The 20036-nt window shown below is 39.9% G+C and overlaps 1 protein-coding gene across 1 annotated transcript in view; it reads right to left on the reverse strand.

The window, feature by feature from the left end:
- LOC140228957 (uncharacterized) overlaps positions 1–20036 on the reverse strand; it is a 47074-nt gene that overhangs the window by 3520 nt on the left and 23518 nt on the right. The window contains exons 8-18 of the mRNA XM_072309219.1: positions 19775–19888; positions 15892–16081; positions 12601–13023; positions 7302–7415; positions 6754–6906; positions 6095–6211; positions 4288–4348; positions 3588–3659; positions 2999–3070; positions 2583–2654; positions 1–81 (exon numbers count right to left, since the gene is read on the reverse strand). Of these exons, the coding sequence (XP_072165320.1) occupies positions 1–81; positions 2583–2654; positions 2999–3070; positions 3588–3659; positions 4288–4348; positions 6095–6211; positions 6754–6906; positions 7302–7415; positions 12601–13023; positions 15892–16081; positions 19775–19888 (1469 nt within the window). The remainder of the gene's footprint in view (positions 82–2582; positions 2655–2998; positions 3071–3587; positions 3660–4287; positions 4349–6094; positions 6212–6753; positions 6907–7301; positions 7416–12600; positions 13024–15891; positions 16082–19774; positions 19889–20036) is intronic.

Genomic DNA, 20036 nt, shown 5'->3' on the forward strand with positions numbered 1-20036 from the left:
ATGACTTGGAGATTCTCAATCCCTTGGAACATTGATTGGCGTGACGTAGCTGACACTTTGATATTTGTGCCTCGCAGGTCTCTGAATGTGGAGAGAAAGAATAATATTTAGGTACATTACTGATGTCCTGTATACCAAGAAACTGAGACCAATTCTAACAATTTGAACACTGATCATCATTAACATTATACATTGTGCAAACGCTTATGCACGTAGTTTCAGATGGCGTTAAGGCCGTGTCACACCTTTCTGGGCAAGCCTTGTGTGCAACTTGCAAAGAACAATTTTTACAACCCGGAGGTCCCCGCAGATGACCGCACATGACAGTACCTAGCACATATCTCACACGTAGTCGCCCGCAGGTGCGCACGCAATTTATTTTTTTTTTAATTCTTATTTTTTTTTGCCCGCAACCATGTTAAAGCCCTTTATAAAATGGGTTCAAGTATGTGGCAAATTGGAAGCGCTGAAATGAGTCACGTGTGCTTGTATTAATTTCTCACTAACATGCGGACCCACGGCCGACGTACGTCACAATGTTTGCACTAGCAGTGCGCACTCAATCAGTTGTTACAAGTGCGTCGCGCGCTACTATACGCGCTGTCAATCCTGTAAACAACTTCTAGTTCGGGCTGCCGGCCGGTCGGTCTTTCTTGAGTGCATAACATGTGTGGCGTACGTATACTCTCAATTCAATTCAATTCAATTCAATCATAGTTTATTTCCAATCATCGAAAATCAAAAACATAGTACAAAGGATACATGTGATGAAATAATATTGTTCAAACGTTTGCAAAAGATTCATGTAATATACGAGACAAATTATAGAACAACATATATGTACAATAATTAGGAAAAACACTGTGTAAATACTTCGTGGGCGAGCGGAAAATAAATTCGATTATGGAAAATAGTGATCCACTAAAAAGCAAAGCTTGTCGGACGTGGATCGCTACTCTTATACGTACAGTATTTATATGTGCGGGATTTCCGAGTGCGACGTGTTTGGAACGAACATCTTCGGACATCTTGATCCACAAAAGTACGTGAAAAATGTTGTTAGTTTTCGACCCATTATATAAAACAAATGATGCACAGGATTATTTCGTGGCGTTAGTGGAGACGCAGCTCACTCTCGGGTATTTACAATGTAGTGCATATTTCACAATTGTAAATACCCTCGAGTGCGCTACGCCTACACTAACGCACTCTATCCTGTGCATCATTTGTATAGTCACGCTTTTCCGGGCAAGCTACGCGGGCTTGTTGGATGTAGGGATTTTCCAGCATACCGGACAATTTCTGAGGGCGGACAAGAATTTGGGCGAGTCAGTGGATGTGTCTTACTTGCTGGAGGCGTTCTACTTAAATTCTACTTGCGGGTATACTGTGTGACCTGTGTGCCAGGCGCGTGGGCGCTGACAACTCAGTGAAGGAATTCCTCTGAAGAAATGGTAAAAGTCCCACAGAAATGTCATTATCTTGGCTACACACGGGGACTGCGAAGTACCTGCATGGGAGTTGCCTGCGAGGTGCTGCCGCTAAGGGCCTCCTACTGGCGTTCTGCGTGGACCTCTCCGGGCATCCCCGCGACTCATCCGGAAAAGTTTTGGTCATGCTCAAAACTTGGCTGCGGTTAGATCGGACTTGCGTGCGCACCTCCGGGCAACTACAGGCGAGATACGCGCTAGGTAGGCCTACTGGCAGGTGCGGACCAACTGCGGAGAGTTCCCGATAGCAAATTTGTTTCCCCGCAAGTCAAGCCGCAAAACTTCCCCAGATACGGTATGACAAGGCCTTGAGCATGCTCAAAACTTGTTCCGAGTGAGTCATGGGGGTTCGCTCGCAGAGGTACTGGCAGAACACCAGTAGGTCACCCTTACCTCGCAGGCAACCCCAACGCAGGTACTTCTCAGTACCCGTAAGTCGTTCGTAACAGAAAACGGATCGGTTTCAAAGCTCTCACGCAGGTCACACGGAATACACGCAAGTAGAAGGTAAGTAGCACGTGTCTAGCAGGTAAGAAACAAGTGCGAAACTCGCAAACATTCTTATCCGCCCGTGGAAAATTCTCCTGCGTGCGGGAAAATCCCTCCCTCAATAAGCCCGCGTAACTTGCCCGGAAAGGTGTGACACGGCCTTAATATGCAGTTTGACGAACAGTGTTGAATAGATATTGCCTCAAATGATTTTGTCCAAAATTGTTATCCCGTTGGGCTACAAGTTCATTCTTTGGTAACTGAAATGAAGTAACACTGTTTACATGCTGCCCCTATTTCAAAATTTGTATGTTTCTCTTTATCATGTGATACAACCTATCAAGACATATGTCTTATAATTGGCTGGATAATGTTAGGTTCTACTGACTGGTATAGTTTTGTTTGTTTTGTTTTTTTCTCGCCGTACCTATATGACACACTGGCCTATGGTCCAGACGAGGACAGATGTATTCACTCTAACTTACACATTCTCACTGCTGTGTTGCCCTCACCTAAGCCCATGACTTCAACCAATGTGTAGATAAGTACCATTCAACGTTTTGTAAAAACAAAAGAACTTATCAGTATGCTCTTATCACTCACATTTCCTGCAAGCTTGATAGATTATTGAATGCTCCTGTCTCAATGATATCGATTGGGTTTCCAGATAGGTTGCTAGAAAAAAAGAGGGAAAATGACATTTCTTTCATGTTAACGCAGGGACATACCAACACGCATTCGCATTCACATAAGTCGTTTCTGCTTACAAGGGACATCATTTCTTGTCTATTCTACAAACTGCCATCAATAGCGGTGCCACAGTTCTTGAAAGTTTACTTAATCCTCTCGTTTGTTTTTCATTTCTCCATCCCTTTCCTCGTTTTCGAGGAATAATTGACACATTGAAATATACGTGACATAAAGATTGTAAATTTTAATCCTTCGCTGTGTCTGTTTCGAAATATAAAAATGAACATTTATATTGATACTACGACACCTACACGTACAGAGTTACTCACAGAATCTTGAGTTGTCCCAAGCCTGCAAAACTTCCAGAAGACAAGAAAGAAATCGCGTTTTCCGCGAGATTCCTGGTATGGAGAACCGGCAACATTCAAGAAAAACAGCAACGACAACAGGGAATCGAAATGAACAATGATCCTCAATATTTTACAGTAAAGCAAAATCAAATATTCAATACAATAACCTTCCCTTGTTCCTTGAAAAGATAGGATCAAACTTATATACACGGTTAGTTGGACACTTCTGTTACTTAAGATGTGTTGCCGTAAAAATACATATCATGCATTCTCCAAAAACTTCAATTCATGCAGAATCTATCTTCGTTCACTTTGAGTCCATGTACTTTGAATATGCCAACAAGTTCGGCCCTAATAACTCCGGAATAGCTTTTTTCTGACAAAGAGTTATTTAGAAAACAGAAAAAAAAACACCACTGTAGAACACCTTTGCTTTGCATTCTAACTGGTATCAACCTTTATGAATATATATTCCCAAGATCCCACTAAGACTATCACAATTTGACTGGTTTGAAAAAAAAAAAAAAAAAAACTTATTTATCATCAATTTAACAATTTACTGACTTACAAGATTAAGAGGTTTGCATTTTCCTGAAATGAGTCTGGCAGGATTTCATTAACTCCAGATGCCTCCATGTTTCTGCAAACAGGGAATATAGATTTGAGGAAAACTGCACAGTAATATGAATTTCACAGAGTAGAACTATTAAAAAAACCCCCACAGATTGATAGAAATAACAGTACAAAATACTGATTACTTCGGAGGCACAAAATATCATGAAATGTATGCATGTGTAACAAAATCTTACGGTTTCTTTTTTTTTTTCTAAGAAGGTCTTATTTACCCAGGGTTGCCTCTTCAGTGTTGCCACTGCTCTACCAGAGGGCCCTGCTATTATTATTACCCTAGCGTTGCCAGGCATCCATTTATACACCTGGGTCGAGAGGGACACAGTGGGTAAAAACATCTTGTCCAAGGACGTAAGCACTGGGCGTGATTCGAACTCGGGTCCTCCGATCGGAAGTCGGGAGTCTTATTCACTATGCCACAGCGCCCCCACGAATCAAGACTCATGAACAATAGGTGGTATGCTTCGCTATTTAAAGCCATCCCCAAAACATGAACAACTTCCGTCGAAAGAGAAAGAGAGAGGGTAGAGAAAGGGAGAGACGGAGAGCTTTGTGAAAGAAAAGAAACAGGATTCCTCTGCTAGAGTTTTAACATGTTTAAGTTTCATGGAGACTCAGTTCTTAAAAGCGATACTCACAGAACTGCTATGTAGGGCATCAATGAGGGCGCTAATCCTTTGGCAGATGTTTCGTTCGCGACTGTTGGATGTATGACGAAAGATTTCGTACATTCGTCGAAGAGAGCGTCACACGAGACAGTCCTACAACACACCAATATGAAATAACAGTCGTTGGTCGTGTTTTCTCCTTTCTAGGCTCATAAAATATGAATGTAATAACGTTGCCCTTAAGAATGTGAAATGTAAAATTTTGCTTTTTTTCGTCAATCAGGTCATTATTTGTTCTCCGACGTCTCCACAATCTCCATGACAGTAAAATCACCTGACCTGTTTCACCAACGTCTGATAGTCTTGCACATTACGTTTCAAAAAATGAAAGTAATTTCTATCTGCTTAATTGTATATCATTGAATTCTATTGGAACACTCATTTCTTATGGGCTTTCTTCGTAATAATAATCGGGAAATAATCCAGAATGATGGGTAAATGCTGCAAAATTAAAAAAAGATCTTATGAACAATAGTTAGACTTAACCAAATACGAGAATGATAATGGTTTTAGTGATTTTCTATATACATACATGTACGATACTACCGAGATATTCAAACAATGAAATGGAAATATATGCCTACAGTTTACGAAGTTGCCGAGAAAGCGAGGACGGAGCGAATTCAGTTCTTGAACAATTGTAGGAGAGACCAACACACTGACAGCCTTCTGGACAACTTGCTGGAATACAAAAGAAGAAACTTCAGATTTGTTTGACATGATACGCACCCATTTGTACATACCACAGAGTGATATCTTAGACTTTCACATAACAGATCCAGATACGACAACACCAATCTCATGTTCTCATGCAGGAACAGTTTAAATGGAACATAGCCTTATAAGTCCATGCGGAAAATATCAAAGAACACTTGAAACCGTCTCATGTGCCATTTCCTGTTATGATTTTGTTCCAATATAATGGAATCAATACAATAAGCAAAACGCTTCAAGACATATTACTTACTATTATGTTAACTAAGATGGGTGTGAAGCTATCAAGGGAAGTTGTCTTTTCCTATTGTCAATTACTAACCACGTTTCTAAAGAAAGTGTTGTTTAAATCACTTACAGCATAGCAACTCATCATCATGATTCTGGCAATGTCTGATTCCGTCACACAAGTGATCCGGGCTGATGCAGTTTATGTCACCATGACAACGGTATGTTCCCGGAGGACATGTGAAGCTATCTGATAGATTGAGTAGATATAAGACTACGAGATAATCACACAATTACAAGAATATAAGTACACTTATCATTGTGAAACAGAAACGTGATAACGGATTGTATAGGACATTGCTGGAAGAGAGCAGAGCTTCCTGTATGTGATATCGGTAGGCACTATCTCACATATGGAAGTTTTGTTTCGATGAAGGGAAGAACACAAGAGTATAATGTTATAATATACGTCTGAGGGAAGAATATTACTTGCGTACAACATGCTTTTTTTAAATCGCTCTGCACATCACAGCAGATTTTAGAGTGCATGCGTGTGTAAATATGCGAGTATGTGCCCATGTATGCCTATGCCGCCATGAAGATCATGAGCACGATGTTTATGTACATGTATAGACAAATATTATGAACATTTCAAATGCTTATGACTTGGCCGAAGGGGGAGGGGGGATACATTGAAAAGCAAAAATGATTTTCACCGTATCTGTTGAAATTAGGCATATGAATTGCTCTACAAAATTTTGTATTTTTGCCCCTTAACACATTTCAAACTGTAAGCTAACCTATAAAGTTTATTGATATCAATGTCCTGACTTACCGCAGCCTGTTTCGTCTTCTCCGTACGGGCAATCCATTTTGCCATTACATCGGAATCTGAGAGGGATGCAGTAAGCCTCGGCACACTTCATGGTGGAAGGAGGACACGGGAAGTCATCTGAAACACAGACCATACCAGTTCGTTTTATCAGATGTCTCACAGGGAATAAAGGACGGGCAACTATCACCACATATGATCGGGCGTTTTGTTTGTGAGGTGCCAACCATTTTGAATAGTTTCTAAAGCCCCCTTTTGATTTATGACTAGACAAATCTAGGTATCACTTCGGAATTAAGAAGACAAATAGACATTGAAGTATTGATGACATTCTTAAGCGTGTAACCATTGACTCTATAGTCTACCCGCACAAGTACTGGTAAAACTTATGAGTGTGTAAATAGAATAGTCGCCGTACAGGATATGAGGTGAGATATCAAGGTGTGATAGATTACGAGCCGCAGTAACTTCTCCAGTATTCTGATTAGACGATTATACTTCTACGAATACTCCTGGACATCTGTCACGACGACTGTAATGCAAGCGCGCCATCTACTAGTATTAAAGTGGCCACCCAGCAAAGTGGTCATTGGTTAATACGCCACTTCCATGACAGTCTATGATGGAAGTGACTGAACAGTTAACCACTGAGAAGAACTCACGACAATCTCGTAAATGCGTGGCGTCTCTACACCCTTCCATCAGCCCAAACTGATCGATGTCATAAATACACACTGACTGGACGGAGGTGCACGCCCCGTCACCACACTTTACTTCATGCGTAGGATCACACGAGAAATCGTCCTGGCTGTAAACTGGACAGAGATAAGAATAAAGACAGGGTCTTGGTTAATTAGTTTAAGTAACTGACATACAGTGCTGTACCAATCATCGTATATCGTAAAATATGTAAGCATATGATAACGGGGACATGTATGATATATTGGTGTCGCATATATAGTTGATCATGACGTTAAAGCAAAGATCCTACACAGTAATGTGCAGGATCTTTGATATATCAACGTATACGGCAGGAGTGGTTCGTTACTTGCGGTTCGGTTCTACGTCAGCTATGTGATTACATAACATGCAATTAAGTAATGCTAGGATGAGTAATTGAAATTCAGCTCTACGTTATAATTCCTAACTGAATTTTAAGCATATGAAAAGAATATAAAATAGACAAATTCACACAGACAGGATGACTCACGACAATTCTCCTCGTCTTCCTTGGTATTCCCGATGCAATCAATTATCCCGTCACAATGGATTTTCCCAGGATGCAGAGAACCATCATAACACTGGAACGTTGCTGCAGACGGTCCTACATTTCATGACATGGGGGAATATGAGATTCGTATTCATAGTTAGTCATGATATTATTTGTCTGTCTGAAATGTTTGTAGCATATATCATAGCAATCGTCTTAGATTCATCTTGCATTGTGGAAAGAACAAAATGTGTCATTACTCTGGGAAATACCATCGGAAGCTATTCACATGTGAAGTAGAAAAAGCTTACTCAATCATCGATTGAACTAGAAAGATTATAGAGCGGAACTTTTTAAAAAAAATGTCTTTTCTCCTAACACATATCGGACGGCAAGATTTATTACATTCCACTTTTCTAGTACACTTCACAATGTGTACCCGATGACAATTCATAGACCTTTCAACACTGTGCAATCAACATTTTTTTATCAATTTTCATTTTATTTCATTTCACTTCATTTTATTCAATTTCACTTATTCATTTCAAACAGAAATGTAAATGGACGAAATATACTATGCTAATAAAATCAATATTACTCTAAATATTTCGAATTACAGTGTAATCACAATATAATATAGGTTGTAAAGCAAATATCTATGATGTTTACTTAATTATTGAAAAGGCCTACCGCCTACCACAATCGAGTTCATCAGAAGAGTCCTGGCAATGTCCAATGAAATCACATCGTTTTGCGATTGGGATGCAATCTTGACTTCCACAGGCAAATTCTACGTCTGTACATGGTCGGTAATCTGGAAAATAAAACATGTCAATCTAATTCCCTCTTTTATCATCTTAGCATGTTTTCCACGTGGTGATGTAGAGAAAAGTGCATTAATCATGTCGGGTCATTTCACATCCAAGATAGTTGATGATACCAATATTTGGTAATCATTTGATTGTTGATCATGATGAGGGCAATAATAAACAGAAATGATAATCGTGATATTGATAATAAACAATTTATTTGCTATTCAATTTCTGTCCGACATCACAAAGTTAATATCTCATAGCTCGTATTCATTCTTATTTTCGGATTGATATTCATTTTTTCATGTGTGTGTTTGTGTGTCTATGTGACTGACTGGCAACATTTTGAGAATAGTTTGAAAACCTGAACTCTCAACAAAAATGCTTTGTCAAGGTGAAAAAAAAAGTAGAGCTCGCATCGGTTTGTTTAAAAACTGTTGCATTTTTCTCGAATTTGAAAGCATAAACGATGATTCGACGATAACTGGCAATGGGATGTCATCCACACAAAGTAAATACGATACAAATTCACCAATTTCTTGTGCTGTACGTTTACCAGTTGTGGATTCATGCGGGGGCGCACCGGTAGCGCCCCTTTATTTTTGTGCTAAAACAAAACAAATTAAAAGAAAAGGGTGGGGGGGGGGGGCGTGCGCCCCCTTTAATTTTGTAAATCCCCCCCCCCCCCCACGGAATTCCTGGATCCGCCCCTGCGTTTACTGCTCCTTTTCTGCAGAAAAAATGACGTCATATAGCAGGGAATTAATATAATTACACTAGTAATCAAGTAATTGTATCTTACGGCAATGTGTCTCATCAGAGTTATCCTGGCAGTGTGGGATGACGTCACAATAGAACGAAACCGAAATGCAAGACCCGTCGGCACACTGAAATTGGTCGCTGTTACAACCTGCACACAGCCAAGACAAAAAATGGCAGGTATTATAAGTGGTCGAATAGAGTGCACGTGGCATCCGTTCAGCAGTTTTAGATGCCATTGCTGTAACACTTCAGAGAATTATCTGTTAATGAGTTTTGCTCTGCAAACGCCACTAGTTTTGAAAACGTTTTTGTTATGACATACCTGTAGGACATTGCAACTCGTCGGTGCCATCAGAACAATCACTGTTCCCGTTGCAGAGAAACACTTCCTGGATGCATTCTCCAGACGTGCACTTGAAAAGCCCGGATGCACAGAAACGCTGCTCCTCTGCACCTAAAGATATTAGCATAAAAGGATTGCCTTTTCAGTTGTTAAATGTTTCACTACATTGTACTTGGATAACGCTGCGCTCATCATTGCAGAAGACTTTCAGCAGAAAGGGCTAGTCCGGAAAGAGCTAGTCCGAAAAGAGCTAGTCCGGAAAGAGCTAGTCCGAAAAGAGCTAGTCCGGAAAGAGCTAGTCCGGAAAGAGCTAGTCCGGAAAGAGCTAGTCCGAAAAGAGCTAGTCCGAAAAGAGCTAGTCCGAAAAGAGCTAGTCCGGATATTGCATCTCCATTTCTTCCTCCATCTCCCTTTTCCTCCCTCAAACAAAACCAAGGGCATATTAATACACAATCTGCTACGGAACATAATGAACTCTTTCGAAGTAGAATGTCCCTTTCACCGAAAATGTCTGAAGTTCCTAAAGAGTCTAAAACAAAACAAAACTAACCAAATACATGTATTATGAACGGTCGATTACTGTGCGTCTATGATACGCTAGTTTCATTATGTAATATTTGTCTTTGAAATTTAACTCACTAGAGATGACATCTTTTATATTCATGTGTGTATACTGTAACATATCGATTTTGAAAAATATTTGATTACTTGAGATAGATTTTATCTACGTAGGGTAAGGTATACTTTGTACTCACCATTGAGGTATAGAGGAATTACGTCATCTTCCCGCAAAGTTTCTAGACAGAATAAGAGCAAAATTGCAAAATGAGAACTCACGAAGAAAGGGAAAGTGACTATCATCTATTCACTGGCATGTGGGTGTCAAGTCAATTTATTTAAGAACAACTCATACTGTTTGGCACAACAATTCTGCACATCTGTTATTTATTCATTTATTATTATTATTATTATTATTATTTTATTTATTTATTTTTTTTTTTTGGGGGGGGGGGGAGAGTAGTGGTTCATAAAACTTACGAGAGTCAATCTCAGCTGGTCTCTCACATATGAACTGATTAGACTCCGGGGATGCACAGGCCACGTCGTGCCAGAGGGCAGTTGAAAGGTCAATAGCAGTGGCTGGATCAAAGACTAGCATTGTACATGCTTCCAGTATCCCTCCGTTGGGCTGTGTACCTTGTACACCACTGACACGGAGTACACAGGATTAAACGAGAAGAAAAACATGAACGCTTCATGTTCCAACGACATACTGTTAAAAAACTCTTCTTCTGACGCAGTGTGACTTGCTAGTACCGTTTGCTGACTATTCCTATAGAGTCGCCTGGGCAAACTAAGAGGGGGTCGGCATCATTCGCCCGTTTTCTAGTGTGGGTGGGTAGGGGGACCACTTCACCGGGTTAGCAATCTGCTCTTTGCGATTACTGAATGAAGTGTATCTTTCACGTGCAATTGACGTGCATGAGTCGTCACACAGGGACCTACATTTTACGTCCTATACAAGGGACAGAGTGCTTTGCCTCAATAAAACAAGAAAGGGCGGTGTGATTACATACAACATTGGCCATCTATACTCACTTGGAGTCGAACCCGAGCAATTTGATTGCAATACACACGCACTACCGACTAGCTGAGCCACATCACCGTCTCATTGCTTTGTAAAATAGATGAAAAGTATCATCCATTTCAAGATAACCATTAAAAGTGCATGTATATCTCTATAAGGGCAGGCTATCAATGTCAAAATCACAGTCCAAACCTTTCGTCGACGAACCAATCTGTATAAGTCATCGGACTATCGTCGTTCCAGACGAAAACACCACGATCGTTCCTTCGGCCGAGTCCTGATAGAAAACAAACAGTGATTGAAAATGGGACTTCAAGCTCTTGTCTTTGACCCAATGCATGAATGTAATGTAGGGTCACAAAACAAGAATATAATGTTCTCTATAGTACTCTCCTTGCAGTGAGATATTTCTGATGGTCTGTGTGAGTTGATGTACATTCAGCCTTATTGCCATGCAATGATGGAAAACAAACTATTCAAATTCATGAAATTCTTCCGTCGAGATGCTTTCATTGCAACTGATTGACAAATTGCCCTGCATCGACGTAAATGTTTACGTCGATGCGGGGCAATTTGTCAATCAGTTGCAATGAAAGCATCTCGACGGAAGAATTTCATGAATTTGAATAAGTATGCAGTACCCGCTACATGCTATAAGGATTAGAACCAACACTTGCTGTCGGGCGAAAGCTCGGTGGTCTAGTGGAGATGACGCCTATCCGGTGATCAGGAGGTCGTGGGTTCGAATCCCGCTCGAGTATGTACGCCCATGATTTTTTATCATGGCTACTACTAAAACACTGATCAATTCAGTGCTTATTTATGTCGATGCAGGGCAATTTGTCAATCAGTTGCAATGAAAACAAACTATTGGCTAAATGGGTGATCCAGCTAACAGGTGACAAGAAATGGACCTGTCATGTGATTTGGTTTCATTTAAAGACTCACCGTGCGCAAGCTTTACACAAAAGGGAACATTGAGAGAGACTGTCTAGAATATGATACATCGAACATATAGAAAACACAGAACATATATTATAGATTTCCCTTATATGACTATTTAGAGTGAAAACCTGGCTTACATCGTGAGCGATCTTACTACTGTGAAGATGTATCAAATTCAAGCACTTTGAAAAGTAGATCCCAGGCATGACAACGCCCAAAATCAAATATTAAAACGGACAAACAGAATAAACACATAAACGGATAGACAAAATGGGAGTATTAATTGCTGTTACATTTAGCCGTCCTGCAGAGTATCTGAACTAAGCATATTCTTTATCACTTGGCTTTATAAACTATTGAATTGTTTTTTTTTTCTCTCTCTCTCTTTATTTTTAATTCTTAGAGGAAAAATCATAGATACTCACCAATGTACGTTTTGATAGCCGGTGCATTCCACTGGGAGGATATCATGTAATGAAGAAATGTCATTTCGTCCCTATCCCGAATACTAACAAGGTGCCCATCGTGTAGATCTACGCATTGTTTCTCAGCGTCAAACCACGTGACGATAGTCGGAAGGCGGACCAGGCGATAGCATGACCTCTGGAAGTAGTCCCACCCAGGAGGGCAAAAATGACCTGATCATCAGAATAAACATGAAACGATACTTATCGCAATCATCATGAATCAAACAATCCTAATTCTACATTATATATTAGGTTTATATGACTATCATAATACGCTGAAACCTAAAGCTACTAATTTGCAGAGGTAGGATAGGAAATAATTTTGTTCCCCTGTTGCTTATCTGTTTAGACTGCTTTCATTGTCATTGTGGGAAATTATTACCGTTTTCCACCTCGGCTTCAGTAATGACGTCGGGTCTAAGCTGAGATGAAGAAAACTCCCCCAGAAGTCCTGATCCACTCTCCATGCTATCTGAATAGAACTCGACTGTCATCCTGTTATATGAGGAAGTGATGACGCCATTTGGGCGATTGTGATCGCAATAGCGACCCATGGTTTGGAAAGAAGAAGCGTCAGACACAATCACGTGATCTTCATTGCATCTCGAGTCTAACGACACCACATTGAAGTGTATGAACAGCAGGTGGGTGTGTGTCCACAGTTTGGTTGTGATGAGCCACGTGTGGTGTATGTCTGGTGGGTAGTTCTCGAAGTAGTTTGGCGTCATGATGAGGCCCGAGGCATCGGTGCATATGAATCTGCTGTCCACGGTGGCCACTTCCCGCGTCGTACATCTGCCCTTATCTTAAAGATAGAACATGTGACACGATGTCATACAGATATAATCAAAATAACGTACCGGATTATTGAAACTTATCTTATGTGTTAACAGAGAATACACAACATAAAGAAGATCATATTATTCCAAAGCAATCACTCTTCCAGCAATCAAATCGTTTTGATTCTTCAGATTCATGAAATTCTAAATGATTACTCAGTTGCCCGCTGCATGCTATCAGAATAATTTGAAAAGTATATTGTCTTGTAACGTCCTCTTGTTGATATATAACGCATTCATTTAACCCCATATAATGTATCGTAATGTGTTATGGGCTTCGTTACATCCCTATATTAAAGTGTCAAGAGTGCTACGACTCCAGAAGAAAGCACTCCGTGTTTATGCGAACACACATTATCTTGCTCCGTCAAAACCATTGTTCCAACGTTTTCACACATTGAATGTCCATGACTGCAACGTCTTGCAAGTTGCCTCTTTAATGCATAGGTATTTCACTAAAAGTCTTCCCCCAAACCTCACTGAAATGTTTTGTTTGAATGATAAAGTACATAGTTATAACACCCGTCAGTCATCTAAATTCCACCGCTTTAAAATAGAAACAAACATCCATTTAACAGTCAGGCCCAGGCGCAGAAAAGTGCGCCTGTCGAAAATAGCTGAATTCTGCTATCATGAATATTATAATGACAATACCCATCATGCAACGCGATGCTCGTAGTGTAAAAGGCATGGAGAAAATTTTGGTGATGAAGACACCAAATCGATATTAATTTTGTAGGAAAATTTGAACCATGACACTTTTCTGATTTTTCATCTGTAGTAAGCCAAATACCTAATCTTGCATAATAACCCTTTTCTAGGGAGATAAAACCATGACAACTGGCGTAATTCTGGTCGGAATACATAATTAGGTAAATGTTTTTTGAATGACCAACGGTTTGCTTAAATTTCTTTTTAGCCTCGCGCAACAGGCGTCGAATAGTGTATAACAGAAATGTTATCTTTAACAACTGGTAGGGACACTCTTTCCCTTTCTCTCCCCCAGCACAACCACCGTCTATCTCTTAACACTTCATCTCTTTCCCCCTCTCTCTTCTCCCTGGTACTCTCCTTGGCTCCCTGGCAGGTTGGGTTCTTATCGCTGTTCTGTAAACACAGGGCATCAGTTTAAAACAAAGAACGTTTTGTGCGGAAAGTGCCAGCCTCATCTTTGTGGGGCCTATGTCTCCCTGGTCTTGAACTGACCATGGGCAAGGCACAGAGGCAGGGGCTTTGCGATTTTTACGAAAGGCTGATACACTGCAGTTTTAGATGAAATTCCAGAGAGACAGAATTATACCAGAGAGCCCATATACTAGAGATGTCAGAGTTATTTGCAGATGATTCTGCTATTACGGCAGCAGAACAACTTGACAGTAAGGTAATCACAATTACTTTTCATTCGTACTAATTATTTTCTTGATGTATCAGTGACCGAAGTATGGTCAGTGTGTGGAGAGCTACATCTGTATTTTGTGCATGGCGATGGCGTTTGTTTGTGAGAGCGTGTGGCTCTGTAATGTGCCTGATACATGCCGTATTTCGGCAGATGGTGATCAATACAATGTATAGTATACATACTATCGTGTTTTGTTTTTTTCTTCTTCTTCTAAGGACGTGTAACACTTGTCACTGACTGTCTTGCATACAAAAGTGCATTGAACATCAGTGGATCAGGCTGGGAGGGTTGGGGAGGCATACGGGGAAGGGAGAGAGATGTAGAAAAGCGGTAACAAGCGCCGCACACAGACGGTATCGGTGGAACCGACTGTTTGCAGAAACTACGAGAATCGATTGTAGCGGGTACACTTGCTCGTCGCTCGGGCGGATAACCCCAAAGTAGCAGAAAACTGCTATTTTCGACAGGCGCACTTTTCTGCGCCTGGGCCTGACTGTTTAAAATCAATTCGACACCTTGGTCCAGTCATTTGGAATTCACTACTGCCCAGTATTCGAAATTCACAATTTAACAGGACGTTTAAAAAACAACTCAAAACATTTCTCCTCGCCAAATACTAGTTTCACGTTGTTTCACACTAGATACACCACTTGTATAAATCACCCAACATAGCGTTGCATTTTCTATTATTCTTGTATTATGTAACTCTTCATTGTCAGGTGATCCCGTCACTGCAAGCCAGCCCTTGAGGCTTTTACAGGACACCTTTTTCTTTCACTTTACTCCACTTCTCTTTTCTTGTTCTTTTTTTTTTCTAAGTCTGACTCTTTTTTAAAAGTCTGACTTGTTACCACTTTTATGATGACCTTTGTCATCCCTTTTTGTATTATGTGTGAATAATGTTATATTTCATCTTTTTAACTGTATATATTGTAAATGTTGAAAGAAATAAAGGAGAGTTCTATGCTCTCAGTCAATCAGAATTACAACCAACACTGGCTGTCAGGCGGAAGGTCGGTCATGTTGGTGGTCTAGTGGATAAGACGCCTGTCCCGGAAATCAGGAGGTCGTAGGTTCGATGATTTGTATGATGAGAACTATGGGATTATCGGAGTAACAAAATGCTTGAAACACTGTATGTCGTATTTCATTCGGTCATGTCAAAGCATTAAAGTTATTGCTGACGTTTTAATTTGTAGGCTTTTAAGCACGCCTTTATTGATCACACATACACACACACACACACGCACACACACACATCATTACCTGTACACACACAAACACACATATAACTTATAAATCTATTGCGTGTCTGCATACACTTAATTTATTCGTTCATTTACATCTAGGTACATATCACGTCTCATTCATATAAACTTTCATACTAATGCATGCATAATCAAATGACAATGCATATTAAAAGCATTTGAATTACCTATGTCACCGTATGCAGCCGTAATGTGAAGAGAAGACGTCATCAGACCGGTGAAGATTTTGATCGAGAGTTTATGCGAGGATGAGATGAAGACGTGAGGTATGTCGGTGGGGTCGAATTTCACCTCCTCCGAGACTGGGTCGCTCAACACAATGTGGCCATCATTATGTCCTATAATACTTTCCACATCCTGAAAGAAAGAATCGAATGTTTGTTTGGTTTTTTTTTTGTTTTTGCTTTGCATCTGAAAAGATATTCTTTCGAAGTTTTGCTTGTCGTCACAATTTTACCAAAAGTTAAAAAAAAAAAAAGATAGGGATTAATCGACATAAATTGGCCAATAAAAGCATTTTTTTTTTTCATGGGTATTCAGCAGCAAGTAGTAACAGCCCACTATTTTTTTAATTGACATTATTAGTAACAATGATAACAAACTGTATCGAGAAACAAAATCTTTACGCAATAAAAAACCTCGAAATGGCTATTCATGAGTATCTCAGAGTCTAGGGTAAGTGTAAGAAATTTGAATATTTACATGAAATCCATAAAAAATGAGTGCCACGTATCGCCCTTGTGGAACTACAATATCTGCTTGACAGAGGGCTCGAGGTAGTACAGCCATGGAGTTAGTCTGTGATATCTGGATGGCAGTCTGAGGCATAAGGAAATCCGCTGAACAATTCTCACCACAGTAGGTCGTCACACAGTCTGAAAGCCGTGGTAGACACACACAGAGAAAGACATAATAATTATGCGCAATGCATTTTAATCATCCACTTGTTATAATCAGCCTGACAGCTGCAGTAAGTAACAATCTCATCTATTGGCTTCGGGGAACGATTAAGGCCTACCGTTCGAACATACAGTGAAGAAAAGCAAATCAAAGGCCTTGCGTTTCACATGTATTGAATTTGGTTTTTGTGCCATCAGCATGATGAGTCCATCATATCATGAAATGATACTACAAGCAGACAAGGGGGAATAACATCGGTAGCTTCATCGTCCATGCCAAACAGGCGGTGACACGACATTTGCTCCTGCGACAAGTGTTCCGTGTTTATTTTATTCATGGAGGTGGGAGTCTGTTCCCGTCTCCCTGTTTTCTTCGAGGACTTCGGGTTAGAATTAGGGCTTAGGTTTAGTTTTATGTGAGAATTAGGATAAGGGTTAGGGTTGTGTTTGTTGGTAGGTTTTATGTTTGGCTAAGCGTGCAGATATTTTCATCGGCGTGAGAGCAGTTGACGCAGGTGCAAATGCCATGGAACTGAAACAGGCATGTAGCAATCTTATATAGTAGGGAAATGCCACAATATGATCATACACAAAGAAAGCGCATGATTGTTATCCCATCATATATTTTTGTTACTTTGACTTTCGAAGAATAATCAAATGTTTGTTGGTATAATTATTCTACCATGAATCTTCATACCTGTGTGGTAACAGCCGAGTAACTCGGTTCGAAAGCATAAATAACTATCCCAACTTGTCGGCATAATCCTGTACGTCGATGCCTTGGCTCTCTCAGCTAGACTCACTTTGCACATAGACGTGTGGCATCCTGATAGGTTCTGAATAAAAAATAAGCAAGCAAAATCACTAAGGCAGGCAATGTTCTAAATGAAAATAACAACTTTAATGCAGGTGTACACTTAAGGAATATTATTAACATTTTGGGCTTGCATTTAAAATATCAATACGCATAGTTAGAAAATTCTAAAGACTCTTTCCTTTTCAAGGCAGTTTTTCAGCTGTGGAGAAATGCAGGAAACTACCCCCCCCCCAAAAAAAAAAAATCCAACAATAACAATAAACAAACAAACAGGCAAATACAACAAAACATTATCCAAACAAAAAACATGTAACGACAATCATTCATCCAGTAACACATTTTATTTTGGTCTCTTTCTTTGAAGAAACTCATCTGCTGCCTCTGAAAATATTTCAGTCTACTCAATCAATTTGTTTTGCATACTGTTCCATGTGCTACGGTTGCTCTTCAACCGAGAAGTCGTAGCACTAAACGATGCAGCAGTGCTATAGATTGATAATTGGAATTTGTAAAATGGTAATGCATTTCCCTCCGCTTTCCCTTCCTCCACATACATTCAGCTTAAAAATAGGTGAAGTACAGTGTGTACTATTACGTACAAATGACAAATTGTCGGAGGATGTATCTATGTTAAACCCAGTTAGACGAGAGCCATCGCATTGCTGAATGATGACGTCAGTAAGTAGAAAGACGTCATCAAACGTCATCTGTATCCATGGTTGATGGCTGCTGCCACCTGTCGGCCAGCCATAGGAAGGGTAATGGTCGAAGGCTGAGATCCTCACTATGTCTTCACTCACAGATTGTTCAGAACTGGTTGATGTGGAGCTAGTGTTGATTGATACTTCACCTTGAGCGGGATTCAGGCGGCAGTCTGAGATCGGCAAAATAATACATCGTATTATCATCTTTGCCGTAATGATAATAATGATAATTTGTGTAATCAATGGCAACTGCATCATTAACACCATCATTTCAATTATCACTTATACCTTGTCCATTTACGAGTTCACATGCACAAATCAAAGGGTAATGAAATTAACAACACACTGTGTGAGAACGTAATCTTGTCTAGAATTAGATGAACTCAGTAATTGATTAAAAGATAAAGAGATCTAAATACATTTGTAGAAATGCTATGATAGAGAACCGAGAAAAGAAAAAAAAAATCAAAAAGCTCAGCGCAGATAGCAATGCTGATACGAAATATCGCAATTCAAATTTAAATAACAGGTCCACACTACTTCAGTGGGCCAAAAATGATTTAATGTTTGAAACAATAAACCATCGATACTTCGAGACAGGTAATCTAAAGTGTATCTTATCTGTTTAGTTAGTTAAGTATACGTATAGAGATGTTTCTTGCCTATATTGCAGCCAAGCAGATCAAATCTCAGAGCAAAGGAATGACCAGCAGCGCTCATTGGCAGTATCCTGATCAGAGTAGTTAACCGTGGACGTGAGAATAAAACTGCATACACTTGCTCCACATTCCAGTCTGCCTGACGAATCTAGAAATAAGGATGATTTAATATTTTGAACATGTCAATGTGCCACGTTAATAATCAAAGCTACAACACATGAGAGTGAATCATGACGTGCTTCTCCAATGCTCGTCATTATTGACTTGTTGACAAAGTTGTAGACTGTCGTACAGTGGGAATTTTGTAGTAAAGTAGAAAAGGGTCTGGAAACTCCAACAAGAAGAAGAGAGTCAGAATTCATATCATGTGTGCATTAACAAATATACAAGTTATCCAACCCCAAAATTTATCTCCCACTCTTGTGTGCATTATGAGTCATTTTATCATTTTATGGGAATGAAATGGAATAAACAATAGGACAATCCAGACATTCATGTTATGAATCTCTTTTGGGAAATGCCAACTTACCCCTCAATGTTAACACTAAATACCAACAACCGAAATACGTAAAGGACAATATCAAAGTTTGATGAAACCGCGTTCAGTCTTATTCAGTCTCAAGATGATTTTGAAAGCTGAATACTCTTAAGTTGGATATTGACTTCTATCAGTCACAATCAACTGTTTTAAGATGATACGCATGAACAACATGAGCGTTATTGTGTGGCCGGCGGAACTCAGGATTCGTCGTATATTGACATAGTTATTCGGGCATGAAATCCATGTAGTTCTATAATAGAGCTTACAGTAAGGGATCGAGTGGGAAAGCAGAGATATGTTATGATTAAGTTTAAGCTATAGAAACAGTTAGGCTTCTCTGAAGACTTAGTAAGTTGATGTGTGTGTGTGTGTGTACATGTGTGTCTGTGCGCGCTCACTGCAATCTACGTAAGATGTGAAAGTCTCTTGCCTCCTCACTGCCATCTGGAAAAGAGACTGTTAGGGTTAGAAGCCAGGGAGTCTGAATCTCTTCTCCGCCCTGGATGATCAATCCTGTGATGTAGTGTGGATCGTCAAATGTCACCTGCAAATCAACCAACATACATCTTAGTGAATGTGAAGAGACTACGGTGAATGGAAACACTCGGCCATGGATAGCGAAATTCACTTTACCCCATCCCCTTCTTTTCCCCTCTCCCTCCTGTCTGCAAAATATAATATTTTCATGCACC

The sequence above is a fragment of the Diadema setosum genome, chromosome 5 (genome assembly GCF_964275005.1).
Source record: "Diadema setosum chromosome 5, eeDiaSeto1, whole genome shotgun sequence".
Classification (NCBI taxonomy): domain Eukaryota; kingdom Metazoa; phylum Echinodermata; class Echinoidea; order Diadematoida; family Diadematidae; genus Diadema; species Diadema setosum.